Source organism: Pinus tabuliformis, chromosome 4_2 (assembly GCF_031772625.1).
Source record: "Pinus tabuliformis cultivar Carrire ecotype Pingquan chromosome 4_2, CPIR1, whole genome shotgun sequence".
In the NCBI taxonomy this organism is placed as follows: domain Eukaryota; kingdom Viridiplantae; phylum Streptophyta; class Pinopsida; order Pinales; family Pinaceae; genus Pinus; species Pinus tabuliformis.
The window spans coordinates 268,895,996-268,916,994 of record NC_142304.1 but is presented as its reverse complement, the minus strand read 5'-3'; the positions used below and the strand labels follow the sequence as shown (position 1 = coordinate 268,916,994).

General features: G+C 41.5%; 1 protein-coding gene across 10 annotated transcripts in view; it reads right to left on the bottom strand.

Annotated features, from left to right (window-relative positions):
- Positions 1-3,917: 3,917 nt before the first annotated feature.
- Positions 3,918-20,999, bottom strand: part of ABP1 (endoplasmic reticulum auxin binding protein 1) — a 464,381-nt gene continuing 447,299 nt past the window's right edge. The window contains exons 5-6 of one of the 10 annotated variants that reach the window (XM_089428517.1): positions 4,594-4,702; positions 3,918-4,506 (exon numbers count right to left, since the gene is read on the bottom strand). In XM_089428517.1, the coding sequence (XP_089284643.1) occupies positions 4,609-4,702 (94 nt within the window). In that variant the 3' untranslated portion in view covers positions 3,918-4,506; positions 4,594-4,608. The remainder of the gene's footprint in view (positions 4,507-4,593; positions 4,703-20,999) is intronic. The other 9 variants (XM_089428513.1, XM_089428516.1, XM_089428521.1 and 6 more) reach the window with 9 other exon arrangements.

Below are 20,999 nucleotides of genomic sequence, written 5' to 3'. Positions count from 1 at the left end.
CTAGCAATCTTGTTAGTATGGAAAACCAATTAGAGTTGTTAATGGGGCAACAATAGAACTCCACTTTTGAGTTGTGGAGCAATCCTCTTCAGTAATACATCGACAAGGCTTGCATCGCCAAATGCCCATATGGGAAATTTTCTAACCCTCATAAGGATAAAGGGATGACACGTAAGATCAGGACCAAAGACGGAGCAAGAATCAATCTTGTAGGTGGTTCTACGCAGGCCAACATACCGGGCTACCGGATCAAGGGATAGAACTTTAACAAAGCAACATCCCACTTATAATCAGAGTAGTGCAAAATTAGTATGATGGTCCTCTTCAAAGATTGTTAATAACTAGTGGAAGAGACATTCTCTAACAAATCATGGACCACAAAGGTGTTAGGATTACAGTTGACATCTCCCATGACAGATCTCCAAGGCAGTTAGACTAGAGGAAGATCATGAGTTTGTACTCTACCAAGTGGGGGATTTATGGGAGAAAATTTCCAACCAAGACTACAACGCAGAAGGAACTTTTCAGTATTGGGGATGCTAGAGTCACTATTTGGCAGCGGGATCCAAGTGGAACATCCGATGATATGGCAGGGTGTGACCATGCAAGAAAGCAAAACCAGGAGTTAGAAGAAGGTGTCATGGCAAAGACTCTCCCCAAGGTACTAGTAACATATAATTTTGTTGGGTGGATGTCCGACTTGTTAAGGGGATGCTCCAAGCTTCTATAAGTTGTAGTTGGTGGAAGCATTAGCATTAGAACTCAAACTTCCTAATAGAAAACTTCTAGTCGGCACCTTTGTCAAATTCGAGCAACGGAAGCTCAAAGGAGGTACATTTAGCGAATCATTAGTAGGTCTACAAGTAGTGCATGGAAACAAAGATGATGATCAAGTGCCTGAGCTTATGCATTTCCTTACAATTCCTTGGGAGTATAAGGTTACATCATACGAAAACCAACACAATGACATTTTGGTATCATTTTGTCAAGGGTGCAATAGGCAAACTAGCATGGGAAAATTATTTCAAAGTTGCTCCGGCCTTTGTTAAAAGACTAGTAGCAATAGTTTGGCTCAAAGATATATACTCAAGGAAACTATGTGATATAGAGAGAGGAAGCTATTGATAGCTTAGAGGTGTTGTCAAGCAATAAGCATGGGACATGGAAGGGCAAACATTGGAGATTAAGCCAACGGGGATTGAGCTTCTAAAATAGGATGACTCTTGGGGAAATCACCTAGTAGTAGACAAGACATGGAATCATCTCTTGTATCATTACATTAGTAGGTGGGTAAGATCTTTTTCCATGGTCTCATCTCCTCACTGTAACCCCAAGATAGCCAAGGCACAATAGTTGGGTCAACAAGATCCAATCGTGGATGGAAAAAAGGAAGAAATTGTGGGCCACAATGATGCCTTGGGGATCAAGGAACATGCTAGAAGCCCTCTTGGGATAACGAAAGATGGAGCATGTGACAACATGAAGTAGCATGTAAGTCCTCTAGATGGTTATCTAGCTAGTACCTTATGCCCACATGACTTCACACTTGCTAATAATCCATTATGGAGTGGCATGATATGACATTTCACAAGAGGTCTTCCAATTGTAGCTAAGGAATCAAAGTTTCCATGTCTAATTCTTCTTGAAGGATGCACAAAGTACGTTGGAGTGGGAAATCATGCGCAGCTATGCTCCTCACCCTTATCAGGAATTTTTATGTCACATGGCCTACATCTTTGTGATATTGTAGAAGATGTCAGTGATGTGGAGTGTAACAACCTTAAGGTGATACAACATATACACGCTAAAGCATTCCACATACTTGTTTGGAATCCAAGAATTTATGTGTTGGATATATTGCTTCACCTTGGATCAGACTTGACAAGAGTTATCGAGCTCCATAGTGTCCTATTAATGCAACAAGAGTTAAGCAATGCCTTCATCAAAGTTAGTTGGGATCCAGATTTTGGACTTGGCATTCAAAGTCTAGATGTTATGCAACTCATTGAGGATCCAGAGTTATATGTTAGAATTGCTTGGGGAGAAGCAATCTTGAGAAGGGAGGACTATGATGTTACTTTTCGAGGAGGATCTATGAATGGTGCTAGAGTTATATTGCTTGGGGACAAGCAAAAAGGCCCTAATAATTTAATTATCTAATGTCACTTCTAAAGTGATATTGAGTAATTAGATTATTAAGAGACTTCAATTAATTAAGAAATAAACCTTATAAAAAGTAACTTTAATAAAAGAAGAAAAAAGACCCATGGTATTTTGGCAACCATCACAATAAAGAAGGCAGGGGATCATTTGGAGGACATGATGATTGGAATATTGTGAATCAGATTCAGAGCTCTAGTAGCTTACCTTGTGAGGAAAAACCCTTGTAGAATTCCCACTTTTAGTGTTGAAACATACACTCTAGTTGGTGGTGATTAGTTTCGATGGTGAAACATCCACTTAACTCATCAAGAGTTAGAACCACTTTCTGTTCCTCGTTGGCGCTTAATGAGGAAGGAGAGTTGAGAATCACCAAAAACCAAGATTCGAGAGATCAATGTACTTGTAGCAATTCAGGATAATATGGCAAGAGCAATTACGTTACATATGTCAAGTTAATTGGGAACAACGAAACATCTTTAAAGGAGGCTGAGTTATTTGTGCAAGGATAATATTACAAAATCTGGAAGCCGAAGGCTGAGAATTTCTAGAGAATTTATCTTCCATGTTTTCCTTCAATTATTATTGTAATTTCCTCCTGGAATTTATTAATAAAATTATTAGGGTTTTGCAATAATTCTTCTTTACAATTTATGTGACTTGGGTTGCATTTTTCATTGATATTCCTAGCAAAAAATTATGGTGTAACTTCTAAAATTAGTTTCCTAGAGAAATTAGATAAATAAATAAAAGAGATATTACATACTAACACAATCACATAAATTAAATGGGTGGTAAAAACCAATAAAAATCAATTTATGGTAGACTCAAAACACACACTTCATGATACATCTCACATTGTCAATATTGAACAAATCATAAAAATCAACTAACTTATAATTTCATTCTAAATTATTGTTATTATTTTTATTATAAAAAAAAAATTAATAATAAAACATATATATTTAAAAGAATATGTAACAAGATTCTTGACCATGGAGATTCACCCCACTTTATCATGGAGATTATTAACCTATAAAAATGATTTGTTACAATATCATGTGCCAATACCACAATGCTTAAAAACACATAATTCATTTCATATGAAACTTGTTCATGTGACATTTTTTTAAATTAATAAATTTAATTAAAAAGGTAGAAAGGGCATACCTACTTTTGAAAGAAATTTCAACCTTTGATTAATGACTACTATTAAAAATATTCTAAAATTTTTTGTGAAATTTAAATCTATACTATCCACCTAATAATTATTGATAATTAAATTAAAATTCTAGCAACCCTATTCCAAAATAAACACGTTTATTGGTATAATTAGTCTATATTCACAATCTTCTAACTCTCTTCAATAATATATACAAGGTAGCTCACTGTATTAATGTAAATCATCCTACTATAAATATTGTAGCATGGCTTGCATTTTTTACGGTATGGCCCCAACTAAACGAAGAGTACAACATAGAGGTACGTTTGCCACTTAATGTTTCATATTATTATTGAATGTGCATGGTATAAATGTTGTAGCATGGCTTCCATTTATAAAATAGTGTCTACATTTAAGAAGACACTATGGTCTTCAGCATAGAAATATATTTGTCACTGAATGCTTGACATTGTTATTGAATGTGTATGATACAAACTATTATTAATGCATTGTCTGGCTGCTATTTAGTGTATAATACTGCTACTGTTTAATATATAGCACACTTGATGGGCTGTAATATGGTTGTCATTAAGGCTGCCATGTAATGTCCGACAAATTTCATTCGTAATAGGGTTTTAAGGCCTAACACAAGTGAACTGTTTTAAAGTAATATCGTTATGATATAAAATATTTTTTTGGGGGGAGGGGGCAGGATCTGCATCGATGACGTATCCAATGTGCGGATCCTTCAGCATTTTCAAAGTATCAAATCTAGGTCCATGTCTGATCCACAGAAACATAGATCATCGATTCTGGGGTGCTGGATCGGACGACATGGAAAAAAATGCAGATTCGAATCATGTAAAATTTTAAACAGTGGATATTTTTCGACATTTGGTCGTTTACCCATGCCTTGATGGTGGGGTGCCGCCCACACAAGACTGTGCAGGGGATATTTAAACTCCAAAACTAAGTGCACACAGAATATAAATGAAATGCATAATAGAATCAGTTAGCTTATACACATGTTCTTGATAATGAATAATCACTTCTCAGATATCAGTCATAACTCGTCAAAGGCATACTCATCCGTGAAATTAGTTTTCAAGCATTCTACATCCCAAAAGTATGGAAATTTCAATCGTGCTGCTGTATGTGGGGTAAACCAATCATTGTAGATGAACCTGCATGCAAATGTTATCATGAATTAGTAAGTGCATATGAAAGTCCATTAACATCACGATATTGTCAAGCAATCAAAATCTAGTTACCAAGAAACGGCATAATTACATCTGCTTCAGCATCCACTCAATGCATTGTAAAATACCTCGTTGGTCAATAAGGCCATTCATTGTTACCTGCATGACAGGAGCAGGCCTCCTAAGCCACAAAGAGAACATAGGATCTAGAAATGTGAAGTTATGTTTGAGCCCCAAGTCTTACCATCTTAAAATCAAATAAAACGCTAAGTCATTTATTCGTACCAGTGTTATGAAGGAAAGAATACATGTTGGCATTAGCAATCACATCGACAACCAACTTGGCGGCCAAATATATTGGCAATGGATGTTTGAAAATTCTTGCAAATAGATGGGCAAAGAATCACTTAGGGGTAGAAAAATTGTACAATTAACTAGATTTTAAAGATGAAGAATGTTTGTACTAGAAATCTCCTTACAGCCTAGGGAAAAGAATGAAAAAAGACAATGCATGTTTGAAAATGGTTGCAAATATTTGGGCAAAGAATTTCATTGGTGGTAAAAAAAAATGATTGAGTGTTTGTACTAGAAAATCTCCTTACAGCCTGGGGAAAAGGATGAAAAGAGACAGTAGAAAATCCCTCCCTTGTGGCCATTGGGTCCAAAAGCATCCAAAGTGTTAGTTCCCTAGATGAATTGAAAGGTTTTGGAAAACGAAATTTCACTAGTTGTTGCAATTATTCTGACAAAATTTTAAATTACAAGGCCTAACTTTTCATAGAGATCAATTTCAACGCAGAGTAGGGCCAAGGGCGATGAACTTCATCATATTACTAAGTTTCATAAATTGGACATTTAATGAAATTTGTATCTATAACCTCCATATCACTTGTAAACATGATTGAATGACTCACTTCCTAATAATGTGATACTGCAATCTTCTAACTTGAAAATTTCTTCCCCGAGACCCCATTTATTCGCAATTGCAATTAAGTTCTTTGCCTTTAAACAAAGATATGTGGTTTGAGTATATATCCACATTGTATCATCCAAGCAAATTGTGTAACTCATTTTTGATGACTTGGCATAAAAATCGATTTGATATTGTGGCTTGAAATAACTGGAGGGAGTTACATGGTATTTCATGTAGAAAAAAAAGGGACTATTAAAAGGTTCCCTAGGAAGTAGACTACTGACCTAGAGCAAAGAGTAAGTTTACTAATCTTGGTAAGGCAAGCATGTTTCTAGGTCTTATGGAGAACAAAACACCACTTTATTTGATGATATAGTAATCAAAACCAGTGGGATTTCGTTCACAGCAGTTTCGGGAATTTTGGTCCAGTTCAGCACCAACAGGATCCATGTGTCACTCATGCCGAAAACACAAACTGGCCTACATGCTACTCATGCCAAAAAAACACACATGCCAGTATGCCTCTCATGCCAAAATAACACACAAATTAATATTATGATCTCAACAGATTTTAATATTAATGCACACAAATTGACCTTGTTCCACTGATCCCAAAAAACACAAATTAATGTTAAAAAGCCAAATATTTTTAATATTAATTCTTAAAGTTAATGGAAGTATAATATAAGTAAAGGTTAAAGGTAAATGTCAACACTAACTTAAATTTTACATTAAATGAAAAAATGTGATCCCCATTTCAAGATGTTTGGTGCTTAAATCAAATCCGTTGGACCTCACATGGAGAAGATACAAATTTGGATGCATTTTATATTTCAACACACTATTGTATTTCTATTATTTCTGAATATATGCAAAATTGGGTCCCATACCCTTTCCTCCACCCCTTTAGATAGGCACTGTCTAAAGTCTAAGATTGAAACCAGGAAGGGGTTCGTTCCTCAATGGTAGCAACTGATTGAAAGTTGAGACATAATGATCCAAAATGGATCTACAAACTTACCGTATGACTTTATTGGGTCTTTCTAATGAGGAAGATAGAATTTGGGACCTCGAAAGGTTGGCTTGGGACAAATCATAACAATTACATGCCAGGCCAACGAATAACTCCTGAATTGAATGGTTTTGTATTGATGTGAACATACTTATATAACTGTACAAAAGCAACCCTCGGTTTCATCTTCCAAGGTCGGTTCTTATTCTAACTGTTCATATTTCCCCTATCTACATAATTACAAAATATTCACCAAACCCCCAAGGATCAAGTGTCTAACATTCCCCCCTTAATCCAAAGGAGCATTGGTGAGCCCAAGTATCATTTTGAGTTTTTTCAACTTTTTTCTTCCAAGTGCTTTGGTGAACATGTCTACAATTTGCTCATTTGTGGAACAATGTCTTAGATGAACAGTCTTCACCTCTACATGATATCAAATCAAATGATACTATGTGTTGATATGTTAGGTTTGATCATGAAATTTGGGAATTCTTGCCAACTTTGTTGTAGAAGTATTACCAATTGGAAGGTGTAATGTTCCAAACTAGGCAAAAAAGTGCTATGCAAAGAAAATAATAAAAGCAACACCATAGAACCCTCAAACCTTCACAGGGCCGCAATAACCCTAACTTGTACTGCAAGAAATATGATCCATGCTTTCCATTGCACTAGTTACAGAAGTCGGAGATAACGTGGTAGGAACAAGGTGGCGGGTCGGGGTCAGGACAGCGACATTTTGATCTAGGGTTTGAGTCAGGGTTGGAAGTTGGTGACCATGGCGGGTCATGGAGGAGGGAGTTCTGCTCCCTCCTACAATCACATAGTCGTGAACAAAAACAAGGAAACTGATCTGCATCACTTCAAGAAACCAACAGAGGGGATTACTGAGGACACTAACACGGAAAAAATTAAAACTCACGAACAAAGAGCAAATCATGAGGAAGATAGCAGGGAGAAGAGGAAAGAGGGCAGCAGTCAGAAAGATGCACCTTTGAGGGCGACAGGTGGCTGCAAACCCAAGTCGACTATCACTCCCCGAGTCATTTAAGTGACCCAGCACTACAGATGCACAGATATCACATGGCGGAACATGCAATCATATGCAAATTTATGGGGACCTGGCCAACGAAGCAAGCCTTACATGCATGGATAAGGTACCACTGGAAACCGAAAAGAGAAATAAACCTTCGCCTTGGATCCAAGGGTTTCTTCACTGTGGTGTTCACGAGTTTAGAAGATAAAGACAGAGTGTTCGAGGGAGGACCCTATTTTTATGCTGCTGCAGGCCTATACATGAGACCTTGGGTGATGAACTTTGTCCCAGAACGAGAAACGTTCACTTCAGTACCGGTATGGATAAGACTTTACTCCCTTCCTTTAGATTATTGGCTGTCGGAGTCTCTAAAGGCTATTGGCAATAAACTAGGGCATTTTATAAAGATATCAAATGCAACATTAAGAGGCAAATACACTTCCTTCGCCCGGATCTATGTGGAAATGGACCTATCTGGGGCACTCCCAGACGAGATCATTTTAGAAGTTTATGATGAGGAATGGGTGCAGGCGGTGGACTATGAGCATGTCCCATTTAGGTGCCGCAAGTGCCATGAACATGGGCACCTATACAGAGACTGCCCATTAAACAAACTGGAAAGCAACAAAAAAACCACCACAAGCAAAGATCCCGAGGGTTTCACTAAGGTGGGGGGTAAGGGGAAAGGAGGAAAGCGGCACCAAAAGAAAGTCAACGAGGACGGACCACTGAGCCATAATAGTTTCAAAATCTTAGAAGAAGAAATTGGAAACAATGGGGAAAACCAGAAATTGGAGACTAAGACCAATGAGAAGGATAGGGATACCAGCATGGAGGACATACCAGAAAATAGCCAGCAACAGGATGATCTACCAAGCAGTGTGGAGCTCAGCAGGGACCATGAGATGACCCCAAGTGAGGCGGGAATAGAGGATCATGAACTACAGGAGATTCTTGAGAAGGAAAACTTGGATCTAGAAAAGTTTCTGGAGCAGGGCATTACCAAAGGAGTTGACTCCCTGCCAAAAGAGGAGTTTGATAGGATTCAACAACTCTTCCTATGGAGATCCCAATCGAAAAGCTCTGGAGTCAAAAGAAACCATGAAAGCCAAGAAAATAGAGGGGTGAAGACAATGGAGGATACACTGGGGCACTCTTCCAAGAACCCAGGTAGGAAAAGAGGAAGGAAAAGACAAAATGAGCCGCTGATAGAATGTGGAAAACTCATGATCAACTTAGGTAAGATGAAAGATCTCACCAGTTACTCTTTTACAAACCTTTCTTAATGAAGTTCACAACCTAGAATATTAGGGGCCTAGGAAGTAAAAGGAAACAAAGAAATCTTAGCAGTAGAATAAAAGAAGGAAAATCAGACATGGTTTTCATTCAAGAAACAAAATGTTCGATGGATAAAATCAGAGAAATACATAGCAAATGGTTGAGCAGGTATGAGTATCTAGAGGTTAAGGCAGACAACTCGGCAAGAGGAACTATCTTTCGCTGGTAATACAACCTATGGGTGATAAGGAGAGTTACATGATTACAAATGTCTATGGTCCTCAAAAACTAGAAGACAAAATCAAGCTTCTCACTTCCCTTGAGGAGCTAAAAGAGAGATATCCTGATATACCCTGGATTCTGGTAGGGGATTTCAATATGATCAAATCTCTTACAGAGAAAAAAGGGGGTACTAGAACACTAGGAAGAGACTCCATTGCCTTCGAAAACTTCATAAATAACATGAGATTAGTGGATGCTGAAACAATAAATGGCACCTTTACTTGGAACAACAAGAGAGGAGGGGCTTCTCAAGTTGCCTCCAAACTAGATAGATTCATGATCTCAGAGGACCTATTTCTCACAGGCCCTGACATGTCAGCTTCAATCCTTCCTTTTGGAGGCTCAAACCACTGGCCAGTCCAGCTTGAAGCCACTTTTATGGGCACATCGAGGAACAGACCTTTCAGGTTTAAAAATGTCTGGCTCTCTCACCCTGACTTCACCAGTAATATTGATAAATGGTGGATGGAAGAGTTGCCCTTTCAAGGCACCAAAATGTTCATGCTACAACAAAGACTTAAACACATCAAAGTTAAACTCAAAGATTGGAACAAAAAACAGTTTAGCAACATTTTCGAAGCTAGGGATTAATCAACGTATGATCACAGAGGGCTTTAATGAGGAAAGGAAATCTCAAGCAGATATTCTTCAGAAGGAATGGGATGATAGGTGCAGGCAAGAGGAGATTTTCTGGAGACAGAAATCGAGAGTACAGTGGATTAAATAAGGGGAAAGAAACACAAAGTTTTTTCACAAGTCAACTTTGAGTCACAGGTCACACAACAAAATTCTAAAACTCAAAGATTCTCAAGGGAAAGAGCTTGTCACCCACAAAGAAATGGAATCTGTCCTAGTACAACACTTCCTCAGCATTGCAAAGGAGCCTCTCTTAGACAGGTCACAGTTCATTAACAAATTCACAAGGTATATTCCCAAGCTTGTCACAAGGGAAGACAATCATAATCTCAATAGGCCAGTATCTGAAGATGAGATCAGGGAAGTTATCAACGAGATGCAAAATGGGAAAGCTCTTGGCCCAGATGGTTTCAATGTGGACTTTTTCAAAGCATGCTGGAAAACAATCAAACAAGACATCCTTGAGGTGGTGGAAGACTCAAGAAGATCCAGATTGGTCCTGAAGGCTCTCAATGCCTCTTTTATAGCTTTGATTCCAAAGCAGGAGAAAGCCATCACACCAGACAGATTCAAACCCATAGCTTTATGTAATGTGGTGTACAAAATTATTTCAAAAGTAATTGCTAACAGACTCAAGCCCCTTCTTCCAGCTCTCATATCAGAGGAGCAAACTGGTTATGTGGAAGGAAGACAGATTCTCAATAATATCATACAAGCTCATGAGATGGTACACTCTCTGAAAAGCAACAAGCAAGCTGGTATGATCATACAGCTTGACCTAGCGAAAGCTTATGACAAGCTAAGCTGGTCTTACATCAGGGCAGTGTTGAAAGCTTATGGTTTTGACCACAATTGGATCAGATGGGTTATGGCCCTTGTATCCACAGCCAGTTTCTCAATCCTGCTTAATGGCTCGCCCTCAAGAACCTTCATGCCTTCTAGGGGACTAAGACAAGGAGATCTGATCTCCCCCTTCCTCTTTGTGCTCATGATGGAAGGGCTAGGCAGAGCGATAAAAATGGCAAGTGCTGAGGGAAGAATCAAGGGTTTGAAACTCACCACAGATGGAGTGACCTCAACACACCAACAATTTGTAGATGACACTATGCTGCAAGGCATTCCCACAGTCAAGGAAGCCAAATCTTTCAAACAAATCTTGAATGACTTTGCTATGGCCGCTGGTACAGAGGTAAGCCTTAACAAATCAAAAGTTTTCTTTTTTAACATTGACATTGCTATTCAGAGAAATCTTACCAGAATTCTAGGGTTGCAAAGGGATCAGCTACCCTCTAATTACTTGGGAGTGCCCCTCATAGACAAACCTCTAAGCAAGGGAGTGTGGGAGCCGGTCATTAACAAACTTCAGGATAAGGTCAGGAAATGGACATGCAGATCTTTAAATTTAGTAGGGCGCCTTGTGCTCACAAAAGCTATCCTGCAGGCCATACCTATTTTCATAATGTTCGCTCTTCCTGTTCCTAAAGGAGTTTTACAATAGATCGGAACATTCAAAGAGATTTTCTCTTGGACAATGGGGAAGAGAAAAAGAAGTGGGCTTTGGTAGCTTGGGAAGAGCTATGCAAACCTAAGGCCCATGGAGGTTTGGGGCTTCATGACCCCAAAACCCTCAGCAGAGTTTCGGGTGCAAAGCTTTGGTGGAGGTGGCTCAAGGAATCGACAACCCCATGGGCCAAGCTTTGGAAACAGAAATATGCAAGAAATTGGCAAGAAACGGATCATATTCGAATGTCTGGGCTTATCAAGGGCTCCCACATTTGGAATCTTGCTTGGGAAAATAGAGGCATTGTCCAGCAGCATAGCTTCTGGGAGATCCGAGATGGGAACCTAGCAAGATTCTGGGAGGACAACTGGCAACAAGAACCAAACCTGTTTAGGGAAGAACTAACTGATCTCAAGAATGACACTGACAACAAAGGTTTATGCATGGTCAGTGACTTTTGGGAGCAGGTAAGGAACAACGACAAATGGAGAATATGGAAGGATCTAGGCTACAGGGAAGAGAGCCCTTTGAAAGCACAGGCAAACTCTCTTGCTATGGACTTGGAACAAAGGAAGATTTTGGTTTCATCCTCGCCTGACCAACTAAGATGGGGAAGAAACACAAAAGGTAACTTTAACCTAAAAGAAGCCAAACAAATAGCCCTAGGGTTCGATCATCAAAACCCTGATAAGGCATGGAAGAACCTCTGGCAGCACCCACATTGGATGAAGATAAAGTTGTTCATGTGGTTAGTTCAACAAAAGAAAATTCTAACTTGGGAAAATCTTCTGAAGAAAGGCTTTGTTGGCCCATCCAAATGCTATATGTGTGGCACACAAGAGGAGACGATGGAACACTTACTCAACCTTTTCCCCTTCACCTCAACATTGTGGGATTGGGTGGCCTCAGTCTTCAGGCAAACTAACAAGGATGGCCTTAGTATCACCAATACTTTGAGGAATTGGAGAAAGAACTTCTCAAGCAATGAAATCATCAATAATGCTTGGACTCTGGCTCCAGGCTTCTTAATGTAGGACGTCTGGAAAGAACGCAATGGTAGGATTTTCATGGCAAAACAGGCTCAACCTAGAACACTATTGCACAGATATTAAGACAACTCGAAACTATTGGTGCCTTGTTAGGGAGACCTCCTGAGAACCCGACTTTGCCCCAGGACACTTGTATACTGCTGTAGTCAGGTCTCCATTCGATAGTTCCCTAGAGCACACACAAGGATGTCAGCTGAATAAACGTTGGTAAAGACTTTTGGCAACCTCCTTCTCATGGTTTCTTGAAAATTAACATAGATGGAGCCTCTAAAGGAAACCCAAGGAAGGCAGGTTTTGGTGGGGTCATCAGAGATGAGCAGGGGTGCATAAAGGACATCTTTTATAGTAATCTGGGAACTGCCACAAATAACATGGCGGAGCTCATGGCCTTAGAGCAGTGCCTAGAAATACTAATTGAGTCAAATTCTCATAATGTCATCATCGAAGCAGACTCGGAATTGGTTATTAATGCGGCCAAGAAGATTTGCAATGGGAAAGCACTTGGAAAAGTACCAAAAGATTGGAGACTTTGGCAGGTCTTTCAGCGTATTCATTCCCACCTACAAACCCTAAGAACAGCCAGCTTCGTTCATGTGCAGAGAAAAGCCAATATGCTAGCTGACCGTCTGGCGAATGAAGGAGTGATTTGCAAAGAAATTTACAGCAGGTATGCATGGGACTCGATACCCTCGGGGAAATTACATGAGGATTGTCAAAGACAGGTGAACAAAGACATGGAAAACTTCCAAACTATCAGGACTGAACAAGAAGGAAGACCAGTGGAAGCAGGAGAAAGTGGAAGTGTAAGTCCTTTTAACCGTTAAATTCAAAAAAAGAAGAAAAGGAAAAAAGGGAGAAGATAAATGCTGAAAACAGAGCTTTCCACAGGGGAGAAGCACTGGGTAAACAATAGGTTTCTTCGTGGGTCATCGGCCATAGATCTTGACAGCCTGAGTAATCTAATGGCCATCGGGTGAAAAAACAATCGAGGGTTAACCACCAAAGCGGACCCGATGCTCTTTAGTCTAACGGTTTATAATCCTCATCAGGTTCGAAAAGGAAATTATAGACCATGCAGGTTTCCGCTCCGAAATCATGAAGGACCATCAGATCAATCGCCAAGCTCCACAAGTAATCAGAGCTTAAGTTTCAAAACAGACCCGAACTTTCATAAACCAATGGCTCACAATCATTTAGGGTCCGTGAACAGGATAAAAGGGGTGCATGTTGTCGAGATGAGAGTGTTGATGATCGTCAGATCTCATGAAATCTTAGATGGTTCCGGGTTAGTTTCGGGTTATGTATTTGGTTACCCTTCATAGGGTGAGCCTTATTGATCCTTACTTTGTAAAGCCATGTAACATATGTAATCTTTCTTGCAGTTAATAGAAGGCTCCACTCTTATTTGACCAAAAAATATAAAAGCAACACCATAAAATTGAAACATTCAATGCACACCCATAAAAAGTCCAAGAATATCCAACAACTGAGCCATTTTATTATAATCTGGGAGAAAAGTACAATAATGTGGAAGTGGTGCACTTGGGCTTGCCTCAATGGCAAGCATGATCAAACCCAGATGGTAATATGTCAAGCCCAGATGGCACAGTAACTGCTGCAATGATGCCCTGCGCTGTCCGCTGCAAGGATGCTGCTGGAAACCCCACCTCCAGTGCTTAGAAAATTATGAAAAATTAACCTCGGCCTCTCCACCAAATACCCAGAATAACCCACGAAGGAATTTGCCAAATGTTGACCTCAGATTTTTGGCCCAAATTCCCCTTAACCCCTCTAGTTGTTGGCTTTAGTTGGGATCCTTGTTTGACCCCTTAGATTTGCCCAGAAAATTCTATAAAATTAGGAGTGTGATCCTTGCCCAAAACCCAGAAAACCCAAAAAGGGTTTCCCTTGGTTCAAACCTTAAAAAATTGACCCTTCATAGCTTGGCCCTCCGATTTCGAATTTTGTTGTTGTGACTGATCCTGTCAAACTCTGCTCTCCCAACTCCAACAATCCTCCCCAAATGGCCCTCCAAGTGATCTCCTACTTCTCTCGGCCAGTTCCAGCTCTACAATTCCTTCCTCCAACTCCCATGCGAGCCCAGTGATGGTTCTTTGCACAGGCCCAGGTGACTATAAATCAAACTGCTCCAATGCAGCAACCTCCTGCTCCAAAACTCTCCCGGAAGGTTGATCCTCCATTGTAGCTTCAATGCCAAAACTACCCCGACAGTTGTTGCCCGGATGAACCCACAAGCAACACTTGCGTGTTCCCCTCCTGCGTCCTCAACAAACATGTACTAGCTGAGACAAATGCTGAATGATATCACTGTGAAACTCCATCGGCTCTCCTCCAAGGTAGTACAAATTGCCTTCCCAGGGTGGCACTCGAAGTCCACCGAAGTAAGGGTTGAGATTTCTGCTCGAAGACACTCATGTGCTAAACAACATAGTAACCCGGCTAAGAAGCTTGAGCAACTAAGGTTGAGTTCAATATGTCAAAAGATAAGATGCTGAAATGAGGAGAGTTGCCTTCCTTATATAGATTTTGTGGAGCACTTTTCCCTCCATTTTTCCTCCATCATGGGTCCCTCACTTAACCATCAACTTTCCCTCCATGCAAATTGAACTAGGGAATGTGTATTCTCCTAGTGTGGGTGGTCCCCACGTACAAATTAACCACATTGAAATAACTTCTACTAAGTCTAGCCTCCTAATAAAATTGAATGGGCCCCATCACATCCAAAATCGGCCCCAAAATGTAGAAGTTAATCCTGTACCAAAATAATTTTGGAAGGGACATTACAGTCCTCCCCTTCCAAATGTTGCTTGTCCCCAAGCAACTTCAATGCTGGATGCTCAAGTATGTGCTCGCCCTCCCAAGTAGCATCCTCATCCGGCAAGCTCCTCCAATGCACCAAAAATCGCTTGTCCTCAAGCAATGCCTGAGCAAGCATCCTCTCTAACTGCTGCTCCCCACTGTCACTACAAAATGTGCCAGGGTCCTAGATGTGCCACTGGATTGTGCCTGACCTCTGCACTGTCCTAATATGAAAGAATCCTTCAATACCAGGATCCCAAGCAATCCTGTCCAACATGAAGCTCCCCTCGCTCCACTCACTATCCTGCTCAGTGAAAGTACCAGAAGTCCCCTGCTCCATCAGTGACTCGCTAAAGCCCAATGGAAGATCTGTATGATCTCCCCCTGCAGTAGTTGGCACATCCCTAAAGGTTATTGAGTTGTGAAGAGTTGTGATGCCCCAGTTCCCTGCTAGTCCCAGAGTGGTGCCACCATGTTGACGTTGCGCTACTCTGACTATGTCATACTCCCCATCGTGCGCAGTTAGTATCCTCCTCTCCTGGAACTCAATGGTGGAATACTGAAAGAGGCGAGACACATCCTGCCTGGGCATCTCCATGGCACCAAGGCCTACCCATCCAAATCTAACTTCGAACCTGTGCAGCAACAAAGAATGCTTGCCTCCACATATGATGAAACCCTCTGTGAACCCCCTTGTGTCATCCCAAGAGCAAACTATATCACTCTTTGCCACGACTCCGCTCATCACGAGTGATCTGTCGATAAACTGAATCCCTGCATCCCATAGCCAGACCTGTTGCAGCATAGCCCTGTCAACCGATGGAATCCCTCTGGCCCTCATCTCTAGTCCCTGCATGTGATGACTATATAGGCTCCATATATCGTGGGCTAATCTGATGCATGCTAATCTACCATGTGCCTGCCATTGTGTAGTACCGATGATTGATGGAAGCCATGTGTGCCAAAGAGCTACCCCCTGAATGCAATGAAAAGATGGGTATCTGATACTTGTAATCAACTCAGTGTATGTGGATACCTCTTGTCCCTGCCAACCATCTCCCTTGTGTCTGCCATCGGCCCTCTCGATAATGTGCCAATATAAGGTCTGAAGCCCGAACACATAATGGAAAACTACCTCAGTCGTACCCGCTGTCCTCTGCTCGTGCTTGGTCCCGACATGCCCTAAGAAAAGAGTGACACATGTCTCCCTTAGGACTAGCTCCCTAGATGTAGGCTCAGTGATGAATGATATGCCACCCCTACAGATGATCACCTCATTCCCTAACCTGTGGCTGTCAATTGACGCACCAATGCAATGCCACTGCTGAAAAGTCTCCCCCCTAGTGCGCTGAGTGTCACCCAAATATTTCGAGTGAGCTCCTCGTCCCCGGCTGCTCATGCCTAGAGTGCAGAAAGTCAATAGCAAAATCGACTGTGCCCGAGAGGGATGTAGAAGAGGGTCAAGCATGAGTCCTTGTGGATACCATCAAGTATCGCTCATCTGTGTCCCCATCAATCCTGGGTGAACTACGCCCAAAGGTATGCTTGGTGTTTCCGTCCAAGGGTCTTCCTGCAGGCAACACTCCAAGGCTTCACTATGTAGTACTATACACCCCTGCATACCACCGATCATCCCAGTACTCCTGGACATGCCACTATACACCGCTGGATGCCATCAGCTACGGCTATGCCATCCTGTACCGTCTTGTGTCCCGCCTGTGTCACTGTAGCTGTCACTCCCTGCATGTACTCAATGCGATGTGAGGCACTCCCACTCCACAGTGCAGTCACCCCCACGCGTCTCCATGCCCATTTGCAGACCACTGCTCCACGCTAGATGCTCCTACCCATCCCTAAATGAGATGGCCTAAAGTTGTGTCCATATGTGTCAGCCCGCATCCAACCTAGATCATCACCTCCACGGTCGCATCACCATGCTCTTCGATGAGGGGACCTCCCCTCCAAGTCCTCCCTAAGGGATCCAAGAAGTGAACCTCCCCAAGTGTTAGCAACGATGCCACCACTGCTCTGCTCCTTTGTGTCTCACACAAATGCGAAGAATCCCAAGCTCCATACAAGGCACACTCCAGTAGCCTGCCAATGCCACCTTCTGCAACAAACTCCTGCCAGAGTATGTTGATCATCCTGAGACCCCATGTACAATTGTCATACCAAGACAACCCAAGGAGTCTACCCAAAAACTGGTTGGCCATTGGTGCTAACCGAAACTCTCCTAATAGAGGTGCAAGCTCGATTTCCAGGTCAACTACACCCTCTAGGTCGTAGTCAACCGGTATACCTGGGAAATGATAGGTGGTCCCTCCCGAATCCCAATGCCAGTTGGGGTTTCTAGCATCCCCAGTGCCTGGAACTCCTGCCGAGCTCCACCTGGGTCCACTACCATCTCCATAGTCCACTCCATCGGGTACCAACTCAAAATCTCTCGCCACCCAACCTCAAGAGAGAATTGGAATGCATGAACTCCCGCACATAAAGCAACCCCAACATGCGGGTGCTCCACCCTGTGCAACTTAGGTCGTCTCACATCGCTATCCTGGTCAATACATATAATCTGACTAGGTGGTTCTGTCTCCCTCTGTCATATGGGCCAAGGTAACCTAACAGTGTTGCCAGCCTTGTCTATGTATGCCTGAAGAGGGTTGCTCTCACGCTCCAACGTGCACTCTAGCTGCACTAGTAGGGAATCCAATTGCTCCCCAACATGAGTCAATTTGGTCATGGAATCAACACATACTGCTCTCATGCTCTCCAGCTCCTCATTCTGCTGCATAATCGCCTCTTGCACTAAAGTGGCCTTCCTTTTTAATGCTATAAGGTCGGCCTGAAACTGATGGAACTGTCGTGGGCATCTATCACCTGCAAACTCGGTCACGACTCCAGATACCTCAACAACTATTGGCATCTTGTCCATTGGTGGCTCCTCCTCAATAAATGGCTCTATGTGTGTAGGCTCTATTTTCTCCACCAAGGTGTCAACTGGGGCTATCAAAGAGGTCTCTAATAAAGGTGACTCTTATACCACACCAGGTATATCGATGTGCTCCTCACCATCCTGTGGGCTCTCAGCATCATGCTCAACCTCCTCCTCAAGCTCCTGATATCTAAAGCTAGGTCACCACCAACAAAAGCACCCCCTGATCTCATCCTCTAACTATCTTTGTCCTTCTTGCTCCTTTTCAGGAGATTTGGTGCCCTGATCTGGTCGACTTTCCCCACATGATGTAGATGGTTGCACCCCCACAGCCTGCTCACCTCTAACGTCTTTGTTGTAAGGGTGAGGACGGGTTTGGTCTGTCCCCCTCCTCAATTGGGCCAATTGCTCATCGCCCCAATGAATTCTTCCCCAAAATTTATGCATACTAGATTTCCCTTGAGCCATGGGTTTGTCTCCGGTTTCACCCGTCACTGTGCACTCATACCCAAAGCTTCCATGATCTTCTGGCTAGTTTCCCACAATTGGGCCAAGATCATGCTTTGATACCACTGTAATGTTCCAAACTAGGAAAAATAGTGTTATGAAAGAAAATAATAAAAACAACACCATAAAATTGAAACATTCAATCCACACCCATAAAAAGTCCAAGAATACCCAATAGATGAGCCACTTTATTATAATATGGGAGAAAATTACGAAAAATTAACCCCGACCTCTCCACCAAATACCTAGACTAATCCACGAAGGAATTGGCCAAATGTTGACCTCAGAATTTTGGCCCAAATTCTCCTTAGCTCCTCTAGTTGCTGGTTGAGTTGGGATCCCTGTTTGACCCCTTAGATCTGCCCAGAAAATTCTATAAAATTAGGAGTGTGATCCTTGCCCAAAACCCATAAGAACCTAGAAAGGGTTTCCCTTGGTTCCAACCTTCAAAATTAACCCTTCACAACTTAGGCCTCCAATTTCGAATTCTATTGCTGTCACTGATCTTGTCAATCTCTGCTCTCCCAACTCCAACAATCCTCCTCAAATGGCCCTACAAGTGATCTCCTACTTCTCCTGGCCAGTTCCAGCTCTACAATTCCTTCCTCCAACTCCCACGTGAGCCTAGTGATGTCTCTTTGCACAGGCCTAGGTGACTGTAAAAATAACTGCTCCCAGAGGGCCCCATCACCTCCAAAATCGGCCCCAAAATGTAGAAGTTAATCTTGTACCAAAATAATTTAGGAAGGGACACTACAGAAGGGGAGTAGAGTTCACTTGTTTCACCTACAAGTCTTCAAGAATTTTCCTGAGCCACACAATCTCCTTTGTTGCTTCTGCAACTGCCATATATTCTGTCTCTGTTGTGGAATTTGCTGAAATTGACTATTTGCACGACCTATAGTAGACAGATCCTGATCCAAGACTCATAAGATAACCTGAAGTAGACATTCCATTCTCTGTTTTAATCAAAGTCTGAATCAGAATATCCAATCAAGTTGAAGTTATTCACTTGTCAATATTTGAGTCAAAAGTCTCGAGTTCCTTTCAATTACTTTAAAACTCTTTGCGGAAGACTAATGTCCTTCAAGTTCACAAGGATTTTGCATAAACATGGAAAGAATTATGATAGAAAATGAAATATTTGGTTTGGTATTGGAGAGGTAGGTAAGACTTCCTACAAGCTATTTGTACTTGGTTGCATCCTCAAACTCATTCCCTTCTTTTGAAGTGATTTTCAAATTTTGTTCCATTGAAGTAGATAAAGGATTGCATTCAACCATGCCAAGCCTACTTAAAAATTCCCCAATGTACTTATTTTGAGAGAGGAGTATATACTTCGGATGTTGGCTCACTTCAATGCCCAAGTAGTAGTCAAGATGTCTCAAATCTGTCATCTCAAAGTTCTTCCTCAATTCTTTCTTTATGGATGCAATATAGCTTTCATTGTTACATATCATCAACAAATCTTCTACATATACCACAAGATAGACAACAATTTTGCCAATTTGCTTGACAAACAAAGTTGCATCATCAAGATTAAAGTGTTTGAAATTTAATTTGAAAAGCCGCTGAATCAACTTTTCATACTAGGCTCTCGGTGCTTGTTTTAGGCCATGTAAATATTTGATGAGTTTGCATACTTTCAATTCTTTTCCCTTCACAACAGAACCTTCTTGCTGAGACATGAAGACATTTTCTTTCAAGTCTCCATTTAAGAAAGCAGTCTTCACATCCATTTGATGAACTTTCCATCCATTATGAGATGCAGAGGCACATAGAGTCCAGATGGCCCATTTTGTTGTGGGGGCAAAAGTCTCCTCATAATCAATGCCTTATTTTTGTGCAAAACCTTTTGCTACGAGCCTTGCTTTGTGCTTGTCAAGTGATCCATCTAATTTGTACTTGTGCTTGTAGAACCACTTACAGTCAATTGGTTTGGTTCTAGATGGAGGGTCCACTAACTTTCATGTTCCATTATTTATGAGAGCACCATACAACCTTTGCGTTGCTTCCTTCCATTCATCATGAGAAGCAACTTCTTTAAAGGAAGTTGGTACATCCCTCATCATTATTATCCTTGAGCCCATGGCATTTAGCTTTGAGACCCCTATGTCCTTATCCATCTCATCAGTACTTAGATGATCCCTATCAATTAAACGATGTACCTTGGACCCGTCTTTCCCCTTAGGGGTTGTAAACACTTAATAGGGTTTTTTATTAGCCACTCCTACATAGGGAGGTAACACCATTACAAGCTTAAAACCCCAAATTTGGATGGGAAGCCCACTATGAAGTCTCAATGTGCCCTTGATTGACAAGCTTGGTTCACCTAGATGCACTAATGAATTAATGTACCTGATGGTGAGGAATCCCATTGGATCTTACATGTAATTGGCAGATGGTTTCATCCTGGGTTGGGCAACTTAATTGGGGCCCAAGCGCACTAGAGGATCATATTGACACTCCTAGGGGATGCGTTGAGAGCCATGGGACTTTATCATGTTTTAGAGCA